The 21,882-nt window shown below is 39.0% G+C and overlaps 1 protein-coding gene across 1 annotated transcript in view; it reads right to left on the bottom strand.

The window, feature by feature from the left end:
- Window positions 1–806: 806 nt before the first annotated feature.
- Window positions 807–21,882, bottom strand: part of LOC139708351 (tubulin-specific chaperone D-like) — a 35,394-nt gene continuing 14,318 nt past the window's right edge. Inside the window, exons 15-36 of the mRNA XM_071620309.1 lie at window positions 21,651–21,805; window positions 20,468–20,583; window positions 19,948–20,028; window positions 18,233–18,306; window positions 17,369–17,486; window positions 16,726–16,786; window positions 15,362–15,479; window positions 13,945–14,091; window positions 13,291–13,409; window positions 12,301–12,395; window positions 11,283–11,423; window positions 10,211–10,294; window positions 9,532–9,690; window positions 8,867–9,005; window positions 8,134–8,243; window positions 7,220–7,297; window positions 6,254–6,343; window positions 5,559–5,646; window positions 4,630–4,739; window positions 4,009–4,087; window positions 2,908–2,965; window positions 807–2,035 (exon numbers count right to left, since the gene is read on the bottom strand). Coding sequence (XP_071476410.1) covers window positions 2,010–2,035; window positions 2,908–2,965; window positions 4,009–4,087; window positions 4,630–4,739; window positions 5,559–5,646; window positions 6,254–6,343; window positions 7,220–7,297; window positions 8,134–8,243; window positions 8,867–9,005; window positions 9,532–9,690; window positions 10,211–10,294; window positions 11,283–11,423; window positions 12,301–12,395; window positions 13,291–13,409; window positions 13,945–14,091; window positions 15,362–15,479; window positions 16,726–16,786; window positions 17,369–17,486; window positions 18,233–18,306; window positions 19,948–20,028; window positions 20,468–20,583; window positions 21,651–21,805 — 2,246 coding nt within the window. The 3' untranslated portion in view covers window positions 807–2,009. The remainder of the gene's footprint in view (window positions 2,036–2,907; window positions 2,966–4,008; window positions 4,088–4,629; window positions 4,740–5,558; window positions 5,647–6,253; window positions 6,344–7,219; window positions 7,298–8,133; window positions 8,244–8,866; window positions 9,006–9,531; window positions 9,691–10,210; window positions 10,295–11,282; window positions 11,424–12,300; window positions 12,396–13,290; window positions 13,410–13,944; window positions 14,092–15,361; window positions 15,480–16,725; window positions 16,787–17,368; window positions 17,487–18,232; window positions 18,307–19,947; window positions 20,029–20,467; window positions 20,584–21,650; window positions 21,806–21,882) is intronic.

Genomic DNA, 21,882 nt, shown 5'->3' with positions numbered 1-21,882 from the left:
TCATTATCTCACTTAGGAATGTTCAAAACATGAATCCCTACTTCAACCAGTACTGTACAGTCCCTTTAAATATATAAAAAGGAGGGCATGTCATTTTAATGTAGGAGCCCATGTAGGAGCCCATGTATTGACAGTGAACTACAGAGAGCCTTGTTTTTTACTGGCATAGGCACCTCTTTGTCTCACACCATCAGATCTCTGGCTATTGCTGTGATCCTTGGGGGTGTGTCTTTCCGTCTAAAGGTGCTTAAATGCACAGAGCATAGGGCTTCCTCTCCACTACCACCCCCGTTTTGGAGAAAGCATAATCCAAGAAAGCCTGAGTCCATGGGCATCACCAGTTGTGTTGTAGCTGTCAAAAAAGGCCTAGTTGACTGTCATTACACAGGCCCTAAAACTGATATTTCGTGTAGGGCCCCTACACTAGACTGATAAACTCTCACTATACATATTCAATGGGCCACAGATATTGTAGTGTGAACCACATCCATCAAAAACTACAATGCTCAAGTTTTTCCTTTTTAGGAACATTTCTTTGCATGATAAATGCACTTCCTCTACCTCAATAACTTATTAAACACACATTTTAAAGAATAAAGACAGCAGTCACTCTATACAGTATTGTCATTGCCATGTCAAGTCCCATATCGACAAGGTGTGGAGAACCAGAAGGACGTTATTGCCCGTATCAAGGCTCAGGAATTATCCCCCTTCTGCTGCCAAATTGATGGGAATGTGCGTAACCATTCCAATCTGATTCGTGGAAAACAATTTACAGCCATTATCAGCTAATCAATGTCCTTGATAAATCCACTCATTCCATCATTCAAACAAACGCAGTGATTCAATCACTTTAAGCTCATAACAATAGACACACAAACACACTCACACAAGTACAATCAGAGCAGTAATTTAATATTTATATTATCCTTTGAATCATACAAATCTACACATCGATTGCCAAATACTGGTCATTGACATATGAATCATATCAAAGAATGACAGATATACACATCTATTCAAAATAATCATGAGCTCCAGCTCAAAAATTTGTGACGTCTGGTTTTAAAAGAGTTATATCCATATTATATCTCACAATGATTGCAATATGACGATTGCAAAAAAAAAACAACTTGATGATCATCAATTGTACAGCTTTACAGACAGTTAGAACTTATCTGATGCGCAACAAAGGGTCTTGAACAGATTTGAGTTTTTACAAGCCAGAAATGATATCTCTTCTGAAAACAATATCAAAGCACTACAATATCTCATTAATGGGCATGAGAAATGACTCACGTATCTATCCCTGCTTGTGAAAGATATCTTGAAGATGAATATATGTCCATGCTCACAAATCATCACTGTAAGAGGTCTTAAATACACAATAGGTTCTTTGTGGCTTTAACCTGATAACATTTGTGGAGAATACCATGGTGCAAAATTGAATGTCGGTGCGGTCTTCAATCAGTGATTTACACTTCTTTCATACCTGGAGGAAACAGGATGACGCTTCAGAAGACAAGAATCAATTAAATAAATCTGTGAGTATTATACCTGTTCAAAAATAAAAAAAATAATACTATTTTCACTGATAAAGCACAAGATAATTCACAGTTCAAGTAAACTGTCAAATGTTACTCTGATCCTGAATGTAATATTTTGTTAGTATCCTTTTGAAATTTTGAAGGGATTGTGAAATAAGACAACTCCCTTAAATGCCCTATCATAATTTGGGGATAAGGAGTCTCTTCAAAATACTGTAAAACATTTCCTTTACAGTTAAATGCAAGAATTCCACTGTGTATCATTGACTGTGGGCTTGAAGATTAAAGACAATAACAAACTATCAAATTCCCTTGCTGTCAGTCTTTAATATCAATGTATTGTTAGGACCCTGCACTCTTAAATGCTTTGATGAAAAGCATCTCAGCTTGGGCTCGCCTTCATGTCCAATATTCCAGGCAGCTGCGTGGTTCTTTGAAAAGACAGACAGCATCTGTCGGAGCTCAGTACCCAAGTCTTGACACCAGATCTGAATGTGGGACATCAGAGTGGGAAGAGGATGAATCAATTCATTGCCAGATGTAGATTTTTATGTATTCAGATAGTATTATGACAAATCATAATTAAATATGCACTCACTTGTGAAAATCATTGAGAGTACAGTTTCGTGTTAAGCCTCTAAACTTTCAGTTCCTGTATAGTATGAATTGATCGACAGTGTTCATTTGTGTGCTATGATGAAATCAATTTTAAAACCTTCGATGTCGAATTTGAAGTTGCCAGCCTGTAGAAATACTATATATTAAGGCTTGAATAGGCTTTATGCTTAGCCTATGCGTACTCCATACTTGCAAAAATAAAGAACATTATTACATTTGAAAAGCTCTTATTCAGCATATTTGGTTCGTTTGAAATAACAGTAACATGATCTATTGATGAAGACTCTATACTGGTAGAAATACTGGTAGAAATGAGTAGCACAATTCAGCAAATAAATCGATTTTGTGTAAAACATTCTTTTAAGCTCATTTGAGTACAGAACTGACATCTATAGCTTCATGAAGTAGGCGAACAAAAAAGAATGCCTTTGAACAAATGCACTTTGAAAACCCTACAAATTTCAAATATTGCCTCAAATCATTAATGAATACATGGTGGGTTATGAATACATTGCTCTCTAGGCAAAAATTGAGGAATATTGACGGATTTCTAACCAAACTACTGTAGATAGTAAATCATGTGTTTTTATATCTAAGTTTTAATCTAAAGAGGAAGCACAGAGCAAGTCTTGTAAATTGCAAAACCGCACTATGCATTCAACCAAGCGTCTCAGTATTTTGGCACCCCGTCTTCATTTCATGAATATCTGAGGAGTTGTTAGGATGAGTCTTTCACACTTACCTTTGTAACTTTCCATCTGATCATCTGCCTCCGTCTTCTTCTTGTCATCACTCGGGTTCTAAACATGAACAGGAAAACATGGAAGTCCATTTTGGACATTGTAACATCAAATTACTTTATTCTCATTAACGCATATAACTGTACAAACTCATAATGCAGCGGCGCTACTATCCATTTTTTGTAACAATGAGTCAACAACCCTGCATCGGTACAGCGAGAGCTCTATTTGATCGTACACGACAAACTCGGAGCACTATCTCTATATCGAAACTACAATAGTTTTGTAGATTTTATTAGCAACTGTTACATGTTGTAAGCAACTGTAAGATCTGAAAATGCATTTTTATTGTGAAGAGACTATGTTTTTAGTGATTATAAAAAGGGGAAAATTAGATGCGATCACTGCATACACGCTCTGCCCGTGCCTGCTGCACACTAACTCGGCATCACCTGAAGTGCACAACGAACCCCCAAAGTGACCCCACTTGACCTCCATGTGTTGCGCATGGGTATGTAAGATCACCTCATTCATTTGCACATAGCGTACAGCCAGCATACGGACCTGACCACCAGTTACTACATGTTCACATTTATATGCAATCCATCAAATTGGGTTGAATTCAAAGGGTTAAAATCTTACATCCTTCACTTATCTATCAAAGCAAAAGACAGTTAAAGAGGGATAAATGCAAACCTATCATAATACCTGGGCTCTCTTGAAGCACAATCCTGAACAAAGAACAGGTGTTGTGGGTAAATCAAACTCTGCATCATTAAATATAAGCATGGTATGGGAAACTCATAAGGTCTTCTAATACAACTACAACTGGACCTTTTGTGCAAGAGTCCAGGATACCAGTGAAAATGGAAGAGAGAGTCTAAACTACAGTCATTTACATGAGGCTACTTTATACATGATTTAAAGAACCTGAAAATTGATACTACCAGGGTCTGACTTCAGGCTTTTGCCTGAAAACTGGTATCCCTGAAGAGTGTTGGCTAAAACCTTAACCTCTTTCCGGCTTATCATCTCAAGATGCCATCGACATTTTATACACACACGTCACCAATGGCAGTGAAGGGGTTAAAGGGAAAACTCACCTTGAGGACTGGTTTGGAGACCCCCAGGAGTTCACAGAGACGATTTCGGGGCGGCCTTGCCTTCGTCTGTGACTCTTGCCTGTGGTGAGTGATAAGGAAGTGTTAAGGGATAACTTTTGACAACAACTTGACAAAACTAGCTTGTTGAGAAAATGAATGAAGGTTACATTTATAAAAACAATTGGAATTCATATCTACAGGCTTCCAAACACTGGCATGACCAGCTACAAAAGTTGTAATGAGTCAGGACTTACTTCCAGCTACACGTATGCTTTGATAGTACCACATTTCTGGCACATCATCAGACATGAACTCATTTATAAAGCATACAGACTGGTATTTCACAATACAAAGAACACAATTGTACATTTTGATAAGTGTCTTCATTAAGAAAAGAGAAAATAGAGAAAGACATTATTAAGTTCTTTTTTCTTTTCCCACTGCATCTACAAAACAGTACAAAAACCCTAAAATTTAATCACTGTAAATTAGCAAAGAAATTGATGATTCCATAAGGCTATGATGACTGACATAAGCTTCTATAAATCAATACATCACAACGTCATTAAATCCACAGCATTGGCAGGTATGTCCCAAAGGATGATGGGATAGATTTCTCACCAGTTGGTTTCACTGAGGATACTCAGCACTTCCTCCTGGTTCTCTTCCCCAACGATGTCTTCTTCTAACATGAGTGTCTCGTACAGCCGGTTGGCTGTTATCCCTCTTACCTGTGGTAACAAAGATAGGAAAGGAATTCAGGGGGATTTACTAGCTATTACACAGGTATGTGTGCATTTTCTGTTGAAGTACAGCTACATGGCCTGCAAGAGAGAATCCATAAATTTGGATGAGAAATATATGTGTATACCGGTACCCTACCTGTTGCTGCTGCTATCTCACTGTACCTATCATACTATGACATTATATTTCTTATCACACTTGTGATTCTCACACCCATCTCGCAGGGAAATTCAGAAATGTTGTCTTTTTTTTTTTTTTTACTTTTTTATGGTGTCATTAATGTAATATGAAATAAAAGAGCAGGTTCAGACTTTTGTAAAAGTTGTTTGAATTAATGCATACTGTATATAGAAAACACTACGCTGTCCTTACTTCTATCCCATCCAAACTGACCCAGTAAAATGGTTGGGGTTGTGAAAATATTGGCAAAAATTCTATGCTTTACATTTCAGTTCTACAAAACACATATTGCTTCATTGTAACAATACCCCAAATCCATAGTAATTCTGTCCCCACTGATAAGTATTGCTATATAAAAGTCAAGTAAATACATAGCAGATATTTTGCTCAACCCCTTAAATACAAAAGGAATCCGAAAATAGTGTCTATGGATTGAATTGTATGGTAAATGTCAAAAGCAGTTATCTTTCAGCAAATTTCAAGAGGTATTGTACTATCAATTTACTGATGTTTCAGTGACATTTCAGCAAAATTAATATTTGCCTGACAGTGTTTTCCCCAAGTCTGGTATGATGTCAAAGGTCATGCAATGTGGATTAGGATGGGGTGTGGCCTGTGATACCTACCTTGGGGTATCTGTGACAGAGGAAGAGCATGAGCTGGAAGAGGGTCTTCTTCCTGGTATCACCTTCAAACTGAATCAGTCCACAGAATCTACAGGAATGATCATCAGGAGAAAAGTGAGAAGGCAAAATACAGAACGCATTGCAAGAGTGTCAAACATTTTTTCTTTACAACATGTTCCCTAATTCAGAGTAAACATATTGTTACTTTATGACAGAAGCAAGCTTTTCAAAAGTGGTGGAATTACAAGGCAGATTTTTAACATTAATGTGTATAAATGAATGCATTTGAATGTAAGTTTTTTATAGAGATCATCACTGTAGCACCCCCAACACATGTGTAGTTCATCCCAGTATAGCTATTTGCAGATGCAAGAGGGATGATTTAAATTACAATATCAAGTATCAAGTTACCGTGTCTGTGTGAGTATATACAGTGCCTGTATATATTCACACATATACAGTGTGAGTATTTAACTGTGTCTGTGTGAGTATATACAGTCTTCTACTTACTTGTGTGCTTTTTGTGCATTATCATTTTTTTCTTCTTCTTCTTCTTTGTCTTGTGGGAAGTATATGAACATAGTGTTTCAGGGAAGCTTTAAAATTTCAGCATAGTACAACAAACTTTAACCATACTGATGGAATTGTAATATTCATGAATTTGGAACAATTTCAAAAATATTCTTTCTACTCACACATCAATGCTTGTCAGAAGTTTCTGGGCGTCTCCACTCTTCGCGACTTCTTTCTTCATGATCTGTAGCAGCTCCATAGGAAACGGATGGCTACATGTATTTGAAAAAAGGAACATGACAAAAAAGTGATAATTTTTTTTTCTTGTTAATTTCTTCTATGTAAGAAGCTCCAAAGTTGATTTGAAAAATAAGAACTAAAAGGTGACTTTCAATTTGCACATCAAGTGAAAAATGATGTGTCCCTGGTTGTCCGAAGCAAGTAGACAACTTTATTATAACTTCATCCACTTTTGCATCACACATCATCTGGTGACCACCCCCAGGTTTTGTTTTTGTTTTACTCTCACTGTTTTTGTGGTTGTTGTTGTTCTTTAACAATCACTAATGAATGACTGTCCAGTTGCATGTTTTGGGCAAATATGATACAGAAAGTAAATAATATTTTGGTTTCTTGATGTAAAATGAACTGTATCATTATTGTCATACAAACATTACATTTCTGGGCAAATCATGACATCGCAAAAGAAATACGCATCTAGCATGCAATCATGAGAAGTGTCGATAGAAATTGTACAGAAACCATGTATCATGGCTTCAATGTCTCATCACTTTTATTAGTGTTAACCCATGAAAATCACCCAAGATTTACCAAACTAGAAAAGTCATTCAAAATCTCAGAGGCATAAGGACTTCATACAAAATCTATGTAAATAAAACAAATCAAATCATTAATTCAAATTTAGATCTAAAAGGATGCTAAAACAGGGGGTTCCCTAGTCTGGACATTTGATGGGTGCACTGAAGCTACTTCCTCCATCAGTACCATGTAAAATGAAACACAGTGCACCATGGTCAGGCTAAAAAAAAAGAAAAGAAAACTAGAAATCTTGGAATATAAGCAATCAAGAGATGACTTTGAGACAATAAAAGTTACTTGTAAAATGCTCAATCATGAGGTCTACCTACCTTGGGTCATCCACAAAGCTTTGAAAGCATCCACTGTTTAGCAACAAGTTGATCATCTTCATCATTGGTATTGAAACTCTGCAGGGTTAGTACAGAACAGAGAGAATGACATAAAGGTGTACGGTTTTATTTCAGCTTGCACCATATGTATCTTAAGAGTGGCAAAAAATAAATATGTGCATATTTTGCATGATACCTTTTAACTCTTTGCGTGCCATGTTTGCACATCCAACTCAGTCGATGGCTTGTCCAATTTTGTAAATTTTGCTCACAAACTAATAAAAAGAAAAAAAAATCGCAATTTGCACTGTACACATTCAAAGGGTTGTAGCCATAACTTTGCTGTCAAATTTACATCAAAGTGATTCTTGCAATTTTTCTATGTAATTATGCTGTATTTCATTTCTAGCACAAACAATCTTATAAAAAGCAACATGGCTTAAAAAAAAAAAGAGAACATTTTCCAGAAGTACTGAATGCATTGTGGTCTCAGAATAATGTGGCATATCAAAAGGGGGTTTACACTGTGGCACACAAAGTGAAAAAAAATGAGGCTAATATGTGAAAAAGATATAATACCCCTGGACAGTCCTAAATGTGGGAAAATGCAACAGCTGAAAAAAATGTATTTAGTCAAACTTCAGTGACCTCCCATCTTTGACCCTGAGGGATTTTGCCTAGTCTAATCAGCCCATCTATGCCTCATGTAGCATATACGGGCCCAGTACCACGAAAATCCATTTCATATTTTTCTTACATCACAATAACAAGATTTAGGGCAGACAGACAGACAGACAGACAGACAGACAGACAGACGCCCAGAAAACAATGCCTCTGGTGTCCTTCAGGGTGCAGGCATAAAAAGAAAAGAGAGAGAGTATTTGGTTTAGATTGATAGGAGTATCTCTCCTAACCTGTCCACTTTCTGATAGTCACTGAAGATTTTCAAGAGATTGCTGGTGAAGACGGTCAGGTCCTTGTAACTCTTGAGGAAGGACAGCAGCGAGATGGTGGAGTGCTTCACCTGACAGGTGGGAGGATGAAACATTCAGGCAATGTATTTACTTCATGCCATAGCAATAACATTTCACGTCATGCTAGTACAACAATGACATGCTACGAAACTGCATACTTGTATCAGATTGGGCATTTGTCGCTTGTTTTTGTCATTATCGGTTTGTTTAAAATGAGTTTAAATTGCATCACAAAGTTCTGAGGCATTGCAATGGGACATACGACTCTCTAAAACTAAAATCTGGAAGATGCATTATATTTCTGAAGAAACATGATGAGTCTCATCTTTTGATCTGATGCACTCTGAAATTCACTTCCATATCCAACGTGTTTGGGGTAAGTGAAAAGTGCAGGTATTGTCACAAAGAAAAGAAGTGTAAAGTATCAACAGATTTTAAAACAAAGTGTTTGTGTTTTCTTTAACTGATCACCTATACAATCCAATATGGGTGCACAATAATCTACAAGTTACTGGCATATACAACTCCCTCAAAGTTATACCAGTCCACTTAAAAACAAGCAGAAAGACATTACAGACGTGAAAGAAGTGAAAATAAAACCTTTGAATTTGAATTTGACGTCAGTTTATTTGTTTTTTATCAAGATGAACTCCCATGATGGACATAGACTAACCAGTGATTCTGTCAGGCCACCCACGCTGACCGTCAGTCCAAGCAGGACGTGGTACTGGTAGGTGGGTAGGCCAAGCAGCATGGTTATCTTCTTGAAGGTGTCTGATGGGGCAGCCCAGTTCAACTCTTCAATGTCCGACCTGCGGTGGGAAAAGAAATTACCTCTATGTACTGAACCACATCGACTAAAGAGGCTCATTATGCCCTGCAAATTTTTGCTCACCTTGCATGACATGATACAAGCACAACAATTAAAACTCACATTTTTTCTTTTGCTAATCATTTTGCTATTGTGTTATTTACATTTTCTTCATGTTCGCTACTCTGGAAGTGTGAGTGAATTGGCTGTCCTAATGGAGAACAGTTACCTTTTACAGTAAGTATGTGCTGCCAAAGCCCTTAAACCACCATGGAGACAGCTGTTTGAAGCATTTGCTCAATTGTCGTGACAGTCTGTAAACTAAAACCATGCAAAATTCACCTTACCAGGCTGAGCGAAAAACGAATCATTGATGCGAAAATGTTTACAGTCATACAGCACCTTCGATTAGGGTATGTCATGTAGTGCTTCAGGATGGCAGGAAAAAAAAAGGAGTTAAAAAGACTGAAAATGGTGTTTGATGAAGGAGAGCACTGCCTCCCCTGTCCTGAGGTGAAGTAACTCACTGAGAAAAGACCTTGAGGAGTTCCTCCCTCTCTGGGATGTGAGGTATGGGTGGGTCGGAGTGGTGGAGGAGTCGCAGGAAGGCATCACCGGCGCACACTCTCGTTCTGTCGATCTTTTCAGCGGCTTGCTGGGCGAGACAAGGCATCACACTGGAGACTCTGGAATCATCAACAAAGATGTCATTATAAAAATCCAATAAAGTTCTCTCTTGGAAATACTGCCTGCCCAACGAAGTTATTATGACACTCTTTCTCTTGTGGCTGGTGGACCGTTCAGGCCACCAAGATACTGTAACACCACAAGTTTTCATGCGCACTTTAATTTCGCGAAGTTTGCAAGAGCAAAGATTAGCGAGATTAAAACGCATGCAAAAGTTCTTGTCTACACTACAATTGTATAATGTATTGGATGCCAGAGGCAATTTTCCAAAAATGTCATGCCAAGAATATTTAGTGCTCACATTATTTGAATGTGAAACTTTGGTGACCCAAAAAGGAAATTGAGTGGCCTGAAATTAAAGGAAATATGAAATTTCATTTTGAATATTAGATGCAATTATATCATTTGCAATAGATTTGGTTTGATACTGTTTCACTAGAGGTAGCTATAAAAAAAAATTAAATATCATTGACTCCATTTGATCTGATTACATCTAATGAAAGAGGACCACATACTTACATGTCAGGGGTGAGGAGGGTCGGGTTGCTTTTAGCTACGAGACTTGTGACTTCATACAAGCTCTTCATACCACCTTCACGTACCCTGTAAAATGCAAGAAAACAAAAAAATACTTACATACAAATCACAGGAAGTGTTAACAACTCCAATGTTTCCTGTGGTATGCTCATGAAGCCATGATGAAATTACCTGTAGGTTTTACATGTTTCTTTTTTCCCCCACGACTATAATCTACTGTCTTTGTTTAGGATTGAAACAAAAAAATACAACCATTATCAACATTGCTATTAGAAAGATTTCAAATTATTCCCTCACTCACTTTGCATTCCCTTGATCAGCAGCAATTTGTTTCACACTAACGTCACATCAAGAGTACAATACTGGCAGCTGATTGGTTAGAATAGGTCATGTGCATTTAAACATTGTTTGCTGAGAGAATATTCATTTCAACAAAAGAAAAAATGGGTGCATTCAGTTTGAATGTTATTTACTTTTTCATCAACTATTGATAAGCACAAAACAAAACTGTTGAGGCTACAACTTCCTGTTGACCTGTGGTGATTTGCACAAGTGTGTCATGACCTTTGGTTTAACCTCAGGTAATGGCCTGCTGGTAAAGATCACCTTTGCTAAATGAAATGCATTCAGTGCAGTCGATATTTGCGTACTATGTCTTCTAATTGAAACAATCTTGTGTCTCAATAAAAATCTACCCATACTCAAAGAAAAATCAATAAAAAAACACTTCATGCTGTGCATATTTCATCTCCTTGAGGTCACTAATATTTGATAGTGTGAATGCATATGACAAAACAAATAATTTGAAATAATGAACATCACTATTTGCTGTAAACAGACGATAAATAAAAGTTACACTCTTGTATTGCAAACTTTGAGGAATCGGACTACCCAGTGTAATATTCTAAATGATTATATTTCTTTCCATCTATCTATCCACTGCTGTTTGGGCCAGTTAAAAGAAAAAGAAAAGAAGAGACAGTAATAGAATGGCATTTCAAAAGAAGTAGTTTTCTATACGTTTAAAACCAGCTGTTATCCTACATCAACTTACCACGCGCCCACATCACCCCTACTGTCAGTGGTATAGTCCTTCAATGACTGCAACATACAGTTGTAGATGGAGGGAAGATTGGACTCACACACTACACTCTTGGGGTTTCCAGCTGCATCAACACCAACCTCTGTACATAATCTGTTCGGGAGGAGACGAATGTCATGTACGTTAAGTCTTTAAGTGTAAACATAAATGTATATATTTACTCGTGGACGCAGAATTTTTCACACTCATATACTGACTGAATGAGCAACATGCACAAATATTCAACCAAGTCAAAGTGAGGAACAGCCTCATTATAACATATGAATTGGGGGAACATATTATGTGGGAGAGACTCTCTGCAATTAAAGGAGCTATTAAATCTAGTAGGTCTTTACAAGCTAAAGAACCCGATCATATTCATCTCACTTGAGGATGACTGCACCGAGTACTGAATCTAACTGTATCTCAGGAATAAAAGATTGTGCCTCGCCCTAACTTAGCTGTAGATCTGACTATGGCTCTGTACAGGAAGATTGTATGTTGCCCTCAGTCAAAGATGGATCTGACTACATCTTAATAAACAAAGCTTATATATTGCCCTTACTCATTCATGGACCCAACAGCATGTGTCACAATGCATACAAAGATAGCATGCTGGCCTCACTTTGTGATGGATTAGATGGTATCTTTGCACGTATGGGTAATACGTTGCCCTTCCTTGGCAATGGACCAGACTGCATATGGGTAGATAAAGATTGTTTGTTGCCCTCACTTGGAAATGGACATGGTCAATAAAGATTGTATGTTGCCCTCATTTGGCAATGGACCTGACTGAATCTAGGTCAATGCAGACAGTATGTTGCCCTGATTTGGAAATGGACCTGACTGTACCTAGGTCAGTAAAGATTGCATGCTGCCCTTACTTGGAAATGGAAAGACTGCATATAGGTAGATAAAGATTGTATATTGGCCTTATTTGGAAATGGATATGTCTGCACATAGATCAATAAAGATTGTATGTTGACCTTACTTGGCAATGGACCGGACTGCATCTCTCCGTGATTCTGCATGAATGGCGTCCTGCTCCTTGGTAGCACTGATAGCCTTTATCAAACTCTCCAGAATCTTGATATAGGACAATGTTAAAAGCGAATAAAGTTGAAGTTTACAAATCAATACAGATTTATGAAACATTGCATGAGGGTGCTTTTTAGAGACTATTAGCAGAGAAGAGGAGATAATGAGAGCGAAAGAAAGAGTGAGTCAAAAATAGGAACATTAAAGATGGTAACTAATTTCATCAGTCATGCAGGTATCAATATTGATATAGTCTGGACCTGAGCATGAAAGTGTGTTGCCATCAAATTCCTTTTCTGACCTCAGGTTCCACCAAATGGATACCTCAATCACTGAGATTACAAGCACAGAGACATTGGGGTAAATCTGCATCTTCTGAGTAGGCTGTTTTTGAGAGACACCCTGATGAGTGGTCTCATATAGCCCGTTTCCACTAAGCAAAATGGGGTTTCTGAATCCTCCTATAGCAGCCTCGAGCAGCCTTTCAGCTCAGTATAAACAGACAAAAGGAAATCCGATCAGATCAGATCAGGTCAGGTTCTGAAACCACCTACAGGGGGTGGTGTTTCAGAGCCTGTTACAGCAGCCTCTGCTGCAGCATAAACGCTAGGGGGTTCAAGAAGCCGCTTTTTAGCCAATCGAATTTATTGCTGAAGGTCATCGCCAGCTAACAGAAACAACCCAGCCATCGCCCGCTAAGGGAAATAACCCAGCAGTCCCGACCAATCCCCGCTGAATAAAGCAGCACAACTTGAACACTTTCGCACAAAAGTTTGTGCCATGTATCAGAGGGGAGGAGCCAGTTGGGCCTGCTAGGGTCTGCTTTTGGCGAGCAGTGTGAACAGACAAGAGGCCACTTTTTCAGAGCGAGCTTTTGAACCTCCTGAAGGAGGCTCTGAAACCCCCACGCAGAGGAGTATAAATGGGGTATAAGTGTCTTTACCTGATCAAATTTGCCAGCTACCATGAACTTGGGAAGCTCTCCCAAGGCGAGGGCCGCCCCCATGCGACCCATCTCGTTGGGGTCCTCCAGTCCTTTCATGTACAGATCTACCACCTTGTCTGGAGGAAGCAAAGGTCATAGGGAATTCATACGCATTATTAACCTTTTCTGTGTCAGGGACTTTGTATGGTGTCTACAACATTCTGCGGTTCTCTGTGCCAATCGATACTCAAAGCACACAAAGCATTAGCTGCATTTATTCGTAGGAGCTACACAAAAATACCTTCATTACTATTAAATTTACCACTCTATGATTTCTATTTTCACACTTATAAGTAAATAGTTTGTTTAATAATCAATAAAAACACATGAAAACAATGAAAATGTAGAAAACAAACAATTACGGTGAAATCTCTGTGATGCATTTCTCATACACTGAGGTAATTTTTTGCTTTCCATATATATATAGAGTGTCAACACTGCACGACTGAACAACAGTTTGACCTTTTAACACAAGTACACAAAGCAAGTATACATGTAAGAGAATAAAAAACAAAACTAATAGATAATAAATAAAACAACTAATAGAGACAGGAGCATGTGTGATGAAATGACAGTCGAATACAAGATGAGATGCAAATGAGCTGCTGTTACCTTGGATACCAGGGAGGGCGACGCCCCTGTCATCATGGTAGTACTCCTCACATAGCATCCTCATGGCTGCCACAGACTTACTGTGGATGTCCCTCTCCGTTCTCTGCAGTCTCACGATGTTGTCTTCAATCAGTGTCTCCCATTGCTCTGTTCATCAGAACAACAATAGCATTCAGAATACATCCTCTTCGACTATCAGTCATGAATTACTGTAAAACTGGAGATTTTCGTGCCCACAAAACAGTTGCTAATTTGAGGAGCAAAGATATATAAGAGTAAAATTCATGCAAAAGTTCTTGTTCACACAATGCACTAAATGCCAGTAACAATTCACGAAAGTTTTGTTCCGTGAAAAAGGCCATCGGCTCCAATAGAGTGTCATGCCACAGATGTTTCTAGTTTTACAGTATTATTTCTGATGGACTCACAGCTTCCCTACTCTTGAATAGGCAAACAAAATTGGATAACACTTTGTAATAAAAAATGTACAGTCAAACCTGCCTTAGCGGCCACCTGTCTATAGCGGCCACCTGTCTACAGCGGCCACTGAAAAATCCCCCCGAGAGAAAAGCCCTGTTAAAGACCCTGTGTATAGCGGCCACCTGTCTAACGCGGCCAGCGGCCACAAATTTTGTTTCCCGCGGTAGATTTTAACCTGTCTATAGCGGCCACAGAGCCGGTAATTCAGCATGTTTTTCTGATTTGTGGCCGTGCCAGACATTCATGGGCAACGTTCAGTGATCGCCACCGCTGCATTCATCACTTATTCAGTCATAATAATGCACTAGCGTAAAGCTTTCTTCACGACTGTACACATGCTACTGTGTAACAATTTCATACACACCGGCATTGTTCAATGCATGAAATACACGTGTGTGTACTTACGCATAGTACATTATGTACATTAAATACTTATCGAAGTATCCAACGATGATATATGTACATGTATAGGCAATGCACATTAAGTTGGATTACCTGTCTATAGCGGCCACCTGTCTATAACGGCCACTTTTTTCGTTTCCCTTGGGTGGCCGGTATAGACAGGTTTGACTGTATGTTACTCAGCTGCATTTTGACCACAGGTTTGAACCCATGCCCCTTCATTCTAGGGCAGACTCACTTCCAAACGAGCCCATCTGTTACCCTTAAATCCCCGTAAAACAGCCGGGTGTGACTCACGTAAACACAGAACATGCATTCTCTGCCTGATCCAAGATTGCTCCTGTCTCTCAACAGACAAGATGGCATGATAGCAAATGTTACTCTCCTACATTTGACTGGAGGCTTGAATCTGTGTCCCTTCACACTGAGGCAGACTAACTACCACATGAGCCCATTTTGCTGTCCTTGCATCCCATAGAAACCAGCCCAGGCAGGCGAGATGGGGTGACTTCACTGTGTGGCAGTGGATACTCACCAATGATGGGATCCCCATGGAAGGGTAGCTTTGAGAGGGACAGCTTCCCGATCAGGGTGCAGACGGCCGGACGGAGAATCTCACCAGACATCCCACGGAACATCTTCCCCTCCTCCATCTAGAGAAATAAAAATGTTGAAGAACTTGCTAAACTGATTCCCATGAAAACAAATATTAGATTCCTTTTACACCACAGAACTCAAAATATGGCCATACAACTGAATGGCCATGAAATTATTAAATGCAATGGCAGATCAGGTACAAATCCAACGCCAGATTTTACCTGGTAAAAGGAAGTTCTATGTTCGTGGCAAATACTGTTTTGTGTACTGTAAAACATGAAATATTCGCGGCATGAAATTTTCGCGAATTGGAGCTGACAGCCTCTTTCGCGGCATGAAATTTTCGCGAATTGCCACTGGCGTTCAATGCATGTAGTGTAGACAAAAACTTTCGCGTGCATTTTAATTTCGCGAATTTTGGCGCTCGCGAAATTCGCGAAATTAAAATGCACGCGAAAATTTCTCGTTTTACAGTATGTACAGGTGTTTATGACCTTGGTGTTTTTGACACACCCAGCAGAGACTAAATAAATTCAAAGAAAGAATAAGGTTTCCAAGTAACTGACATGATTCCAGTCTAAATACGAGAGGAATTACATTTCACACAAACAAAGTAGAAAACCCTCATCAACTGTGAGAGGAAAAGTAGTGAACATCATTAAACAATTGAATACAGTTGAACCTCTCTTATCTGGCCTCCCTTTATCCGGATCTCTCTATTATACGGACGCAATCTCGCCGTGATTTTTTTTAACATTTTTTAATAATTATGGAAGGAAAGGGGGATTCCCAACTCAATCTAACAATGGCGACTTACAGTCGACTTTGCCGAGCCGTGATGATCAAATTTTGAAGCGTCGTTTCGTCGACTCGTACTGTTTATTTTCAAGATCTACTTGATACATTTCTTAATAATCATTTAGGTAAATCATCCCAAGAATTTATAAAAGAAAATGATTTCATTCTTGCAAACACGAACCTCTATTTTGGGGTCTGTTACTGAGTGTAACAATGAAAAGGTTGCAGTATACACATTACTACATGTGGTACTACCATGGGCTACATCAGTACATGTGTATGTATATGTACATGTATAAAGCATTGAGTCTCCCGTATCCGGCCAAATCCCTTATCCGGATGAGCCGCGGTCCCGACTTGTCCGGATACGAGAGGTTCAACTGTACATGAAGGTGACCAATCCACAGTGTTTGGCAATGACAATGCTTGAGGAAATCAAAAATTTGCCACCACTAATGAGAAAAGAATTGTAAGATGACATGAGAAAAGAATTGTAAGATTTACCTTCAAGGTGATGGCCTTCAAACCTTCCAAGCACTCATTTCCTATGACATCAACAACAGATCTGAAAAAACAACAACAGAACTTTCAATTTTTGAAATGGAAGTGGAAGAGCAAATTACTCAGGAACACAAAGTAAAGAGTGAAGAGATAATTCAAATCTTTAAAACAGTGCATAGCAAGATGCTACAGCACTATTCTGTAATCTACACAGTAAGCATTCCACACATTGGACAAAATATTCATTGCATTGGTCACATATGCTTTGCTACACACATGTCCTATGGTATGGTTTTGTGTCACTACCATGCATTTGTGGCCTGATAGCCTACTTGGTAAACTCTATGCCTGCTTACCATGATTTGTACCATTGCTTTTTTTTTTTTTTCCAGACTGTTCTACCTAATAACACAGAACCCTTCCTGCACAGGATATGTTATAATCACATACATCAATGTCACACTCACCCCCCAGTAAACGGCTATATCATTGCATCTCAGTACTGAAATTAGCACATCCATCTAGAAACTGTAGATTCATTTCACTTGTGCTCAAGTCTTTGCAAAGCTGCCAAAGATGATGAACACAAAGATTATATTAAGAGTCTTTAACGTGAAGGCAAAAATGCGTCGCATGCCATGCTCACTTTGACTGCGTCTGGGCGTATTTGAAGAGGGCGTGGGTCACCTCCGCAACAGCCAGGAGACAGCCATGCCGAGTGTTTAGATCAATGCCCGTTGCCCTGGGGATGATGTTTGGTAGCACTGGAAAACACAAAGTCATGACGGAACATTGGTTATGGTGGAAACACTGTTTCCCCTTAAACTTTATCCTTCAATCCCATGAAAAACAGCATTTGTCAGATGCATTTTTGCAACAGTAATCACAAATTCTATTAGAACCACCAAACAATTCTCCACAGGGTTGTTGGTTGTATATTAGTAGTACCAGAAACTCTAATTTCTTCATATAATGTGCATGCCACACTAATGATCTGAATTGCATTGAGCCACTTGTGCACACTCAATAGGAGATTATCTTATATTTGAGTAATGATATTTTGAGACAAGCATGGACGTATCTCCTTTGTATTTCACTCATTTAAATCATTTTAAAATATATTGTATAAGCTGCATGTTTCAGAGTTTTTATTTGTGTGAATTTTGCGAGTAAAACAATATTCACAAAATCAAAAACTTGCCAAGTGTTGCCTCCTGTAACACAAGGTGTTAGAGATCATTTTAACCCGTTGAGGATGAGTCCCGAGTGTACTCGGGCAAGTGTCTACAGGAAATGCGTGTTGCAGCAAATCAGCCCGTCCTCAATGGGTTAAGAGTGGTAGATTGCTAATCTTTCCCTTGAAGAGGGATATCCTTTCCCTATCCCATCAAAGTGGTTCTTGAACAGAAATTCATCCAGTCGCAAAATGGTCTTGCAAGTCCCAATTTGTGAAAGATTATTCTTGCGAAATGTATGACATATACAGTAGTTTTGTTCTGACATTCCTCACCTGTTTTGGCCATGTACTCTGGGGCTTTGTCTGTAAGTTTATGAAGAGCCTGCGACGTGAGCTCTCTTATGGCACTATACAGGGAAATAAAATGGTACAAACTCATTTCAGTATTTACGTAGAACAAAAAGCAGGGATTAAACACACAGTGTGCAGGAAAGCGACCAATGAATTTAGAAACAAATAAGTTAAGTGTGGATAGTACATGAGGGTACTTGTTAGTATTCAGTGACATCCAAGGCACTGTATAAACTGATATTTTCGTGAGGGTTCAATTTTTCACGAATTTCTGGAATCACTGTTAGACCGAGAATTTAACAACATGCGAAAATGTCGTCATGCGCTAGGGGAATGGTACACTCAAAATAGCCTCGGTTTCAAATCGGGAAAACAACATCTTGCGAAAATGTCTGAGACCTCCTCATTCGCGAAAATATCTGTACTCGAAAATAACAGCTTATACAGTACTGGCATTGTTTCAACCATGCATGCTTAACCTACCGCAGCAACCATCTCTCCAAGAAAGACGTGCCCATGAACAAGGCGGTGACAGTGTACAGATGTTTTAACAAACTAGCAGACTGCCCTCAAACAATCACAAAGCTGCCTAAGATGCACGGCATAAGAAGACACAATAAAAAATCTTTTGATTCCTCGTGCATGAACCTTCAACTTGCCTTCTCGAATCCCACATTCCTAGATTCCATGGGCCTCTGCAACTCATTGCCCCAAGGAGGTCTACAGCAGCCACATGACTCACAGTCAATTTCAAGAAGGTGTGTAGCAAGTACAACAATTGTGAGGAGCTGTTTTTACTCTCACCAGCAATGCACTTTGACTTAGTTACTCATTATTACCTCCGCCAAGGGAGGAGGTTATGTTTTCATAACCGTTGGTTGGTTTGTTCGTTCGTTCGTTAGTTAGTTAGTCAGTTAGTTAGTTAGTTAGTTAGTTTGTTTGTTAGTTAGTTAGTTTGTCCGTGTGCAAAATAACTCAAAAAGTAGTTAAGGGATAGGGATGAAACTTGCAGGAAAGGTTGATAATGACACAAGTAACAAACGATTAACTTTTGGTAGTGATCCAATAATTTTGGGGGAATTTATGAAGGATTTTTGATATTTTGGCAGGTAGGGTCAATGAACTTGGGAGTTCAGGCTGCGCGTATTTGAGGTTGGCATGCGCGCACTAAAGCGCATGCTCTAGTTTCTGCTAGGGTGCTCATGGCGCGCCGTGCAGCTGAGGGTTTATGATGTAACAAAGGCTTCTATATTGGGAAATCGGGCGACTTTCAGCACACAATGCTATAAGTACGTATGGGTGGAAATCACTGATATCTCTATGGAAGAACAAGATCAGTGGTGAAAATGATTTGCATGCTTGGCGGAGGTCTGCGCTCTCAGAGTGCTTCTCTAGTTTCTTTTTTCTTCCAGGCACCACAGGCATTATATTGACCAGACAAACACTATATAATACATCTCATGATAGACTGTACTGCACTTTAAACAACATGATGAAGATTGCTTGTCTACATATGTTTGTTTAATGAAGTGAAAAAGAAAACTCCAAACCTAACAAGCCGTTTGCGTCATAGGCAACAAGTCCATTGCAAGTGGAAACCCAACTCACCAACGTACAACATGCAAAACATTCATACAAAGCCCTATTTCTAGAGATTCAATATCGCAATGAGAAAAGAGAAATGAACAAAAACTTACTCATCCCAGTGGCCGACTTTGACTTGGTAGAGGTGGTCAATGAGTGGGAGGGTGTACTCATCAAAACCAGCAATATAATAGCTGTTTGACACCACATGACATGAAAGAGGAAGAAAAGACGAAGAGACTTTAATATGATAAATTCCTTTCTGATGTTGGATACAGCACAAGGAGACAGAAGTTTTATAGCATACATTGTATATGTCAATATTAAGGACACATCTATCATAGTCATTATCTATCGTCATTCAAATTGTTAATTTGGCTGGAATGTGCACACACACAGGTAACAATAATCTTCCCTCTCAAATTGATGATTTCTAGATTTTGATTCAAGTGAAACATTCAAAAGCCCCTAAAATGCATCTTTATCTCACTATGTGGCAAATATCAGAATGATAATTGAATTGGAAAAAGAAAACTTTAAATCCCAATTCAGTGACTGTTGGTACCAAATAAAAAAAAAAAATATCATTTCTCTCGAGGGCATCTCTTCCCTCGAGTAGAAAACTTCACGTACCTGATGTTGAGGTAAGTGTTGATGCGGTTGCCAACGGCAAAGTAGTCTGCAGTGGTGACGATATCAATGCCATGTGGGAAGGTTCCCTGTCGGCCGACATTCTCCTGGAAGGCTGCCTACAAGGGAGCCACATTTAAGAGAAAAAAACACGTTCATGATGAAATATGACATGCTAGTGATAGTATAGTCATATGCACCGCTGTTAGATTCTTCCCTATTTACTTTATTCCACCAGAGGGCTGTGCAATTGATCTGTACCACCCCAGCATTGCCACATATTCATTCATACGCCTACGTTAAAAGTTAACATGTGGGGTAAAGAACTTATTCAAGGATGAATTCAACATGGTAGATCTGAACTCAAGATTTCCAGTTTAAGATTCCAGAGCCCCATCCTTTATACCTCATGTACTCATTGTGTTCCCACAAGCACTATTAAAACACTAACCTCTTCATCTTCACATAATTTTTCTTGTACTGGTGTACAAAAGCAATGTCATCATCAATGATTGTTATCATAATTGCTGGTTCTAAACATGCAGACCACTACATACGTAAGCCAAGATTATCACTGGAGTCATAGAATACACTGGCTGGATTTCATATAGACACTGTACTTGACAGCAATCCACTCATACCACAAATGTTCAAAGGGAATAAAATACTGTGAAACAAGTATTTGACATGACAACCATATTTTTTAGCTTTCCACATCATATTTCCTACATCAGTATGTGGAGAAAGGGCAAGAATAGCGAGAATTGTTTCGTGCTCATACTGTCCTCACATTGTTGGTTCTATTTTTCAATACTACATATCGCTTCACTATTTACATGATAGTGTCATGGCAAATGAAATGAGAATGAAGCCAAGATGAAAATTTCATCTAGAATTTAATTCTGAGAGAGTAACAGTCAGAGTTCAACAGGCCTGGATTACTGAGTGGATATTTTTGCGCAACTAATTTTATTTTGCTCAGCGGGGAAAGAAGAGTTCTGCATGATTTTAATTCCACGGAATCAAGACACAACTAGTGGAAGACACAGGCAAGCAAACAAATTCATGTGCTTTTACTTTCGCGCTAGTTGCAAGTTATGCAAAATGTGAGAAAATTTCAACACATTGACAATTTCGACTTTTACAGTACTACTATGTGATTTAGAATATCTAGTGAACAACTCACAGAGGCCGCTCTCCGACAATTGACTTCCCTGTCAAAAACGGCCGCTATGAGGAGTGACCCTGCGATGTCGTTGACGTGGGGTTGAATGACCTCGGGGTCGTATGCCCGAGCAAAGGACCAGCAAACATAGCAGGCAGCATCCCGGACATGAGCACCTTGACAAGCACAGAAAGAACATCACATCTGCTGAGAGGATTGATAGAGTTGCAGAGGGTGCATGGCACCAACATAC

Source organism: Diadema antillarum, unplaced genomic scaffold (assembly GCF_040938485.1).
Source record: "Diadema antillarum isolate AM-2024a unplaced genomic scaffold, OU_Dant_1.0 seq00001328_RagTag, whole genome shotgun sequence".
NCBI lineage: Eukaryota > Metazoa > Echinodermata > Echinoidea > Diadematoida > Diadematidae > Diadema > Diadema antillarum.
The sequence above is the reverse complement of the archived record's forward strand: the minus strand, read 5'-3'. Positions and strand labels throughout refer to the sequence as shown.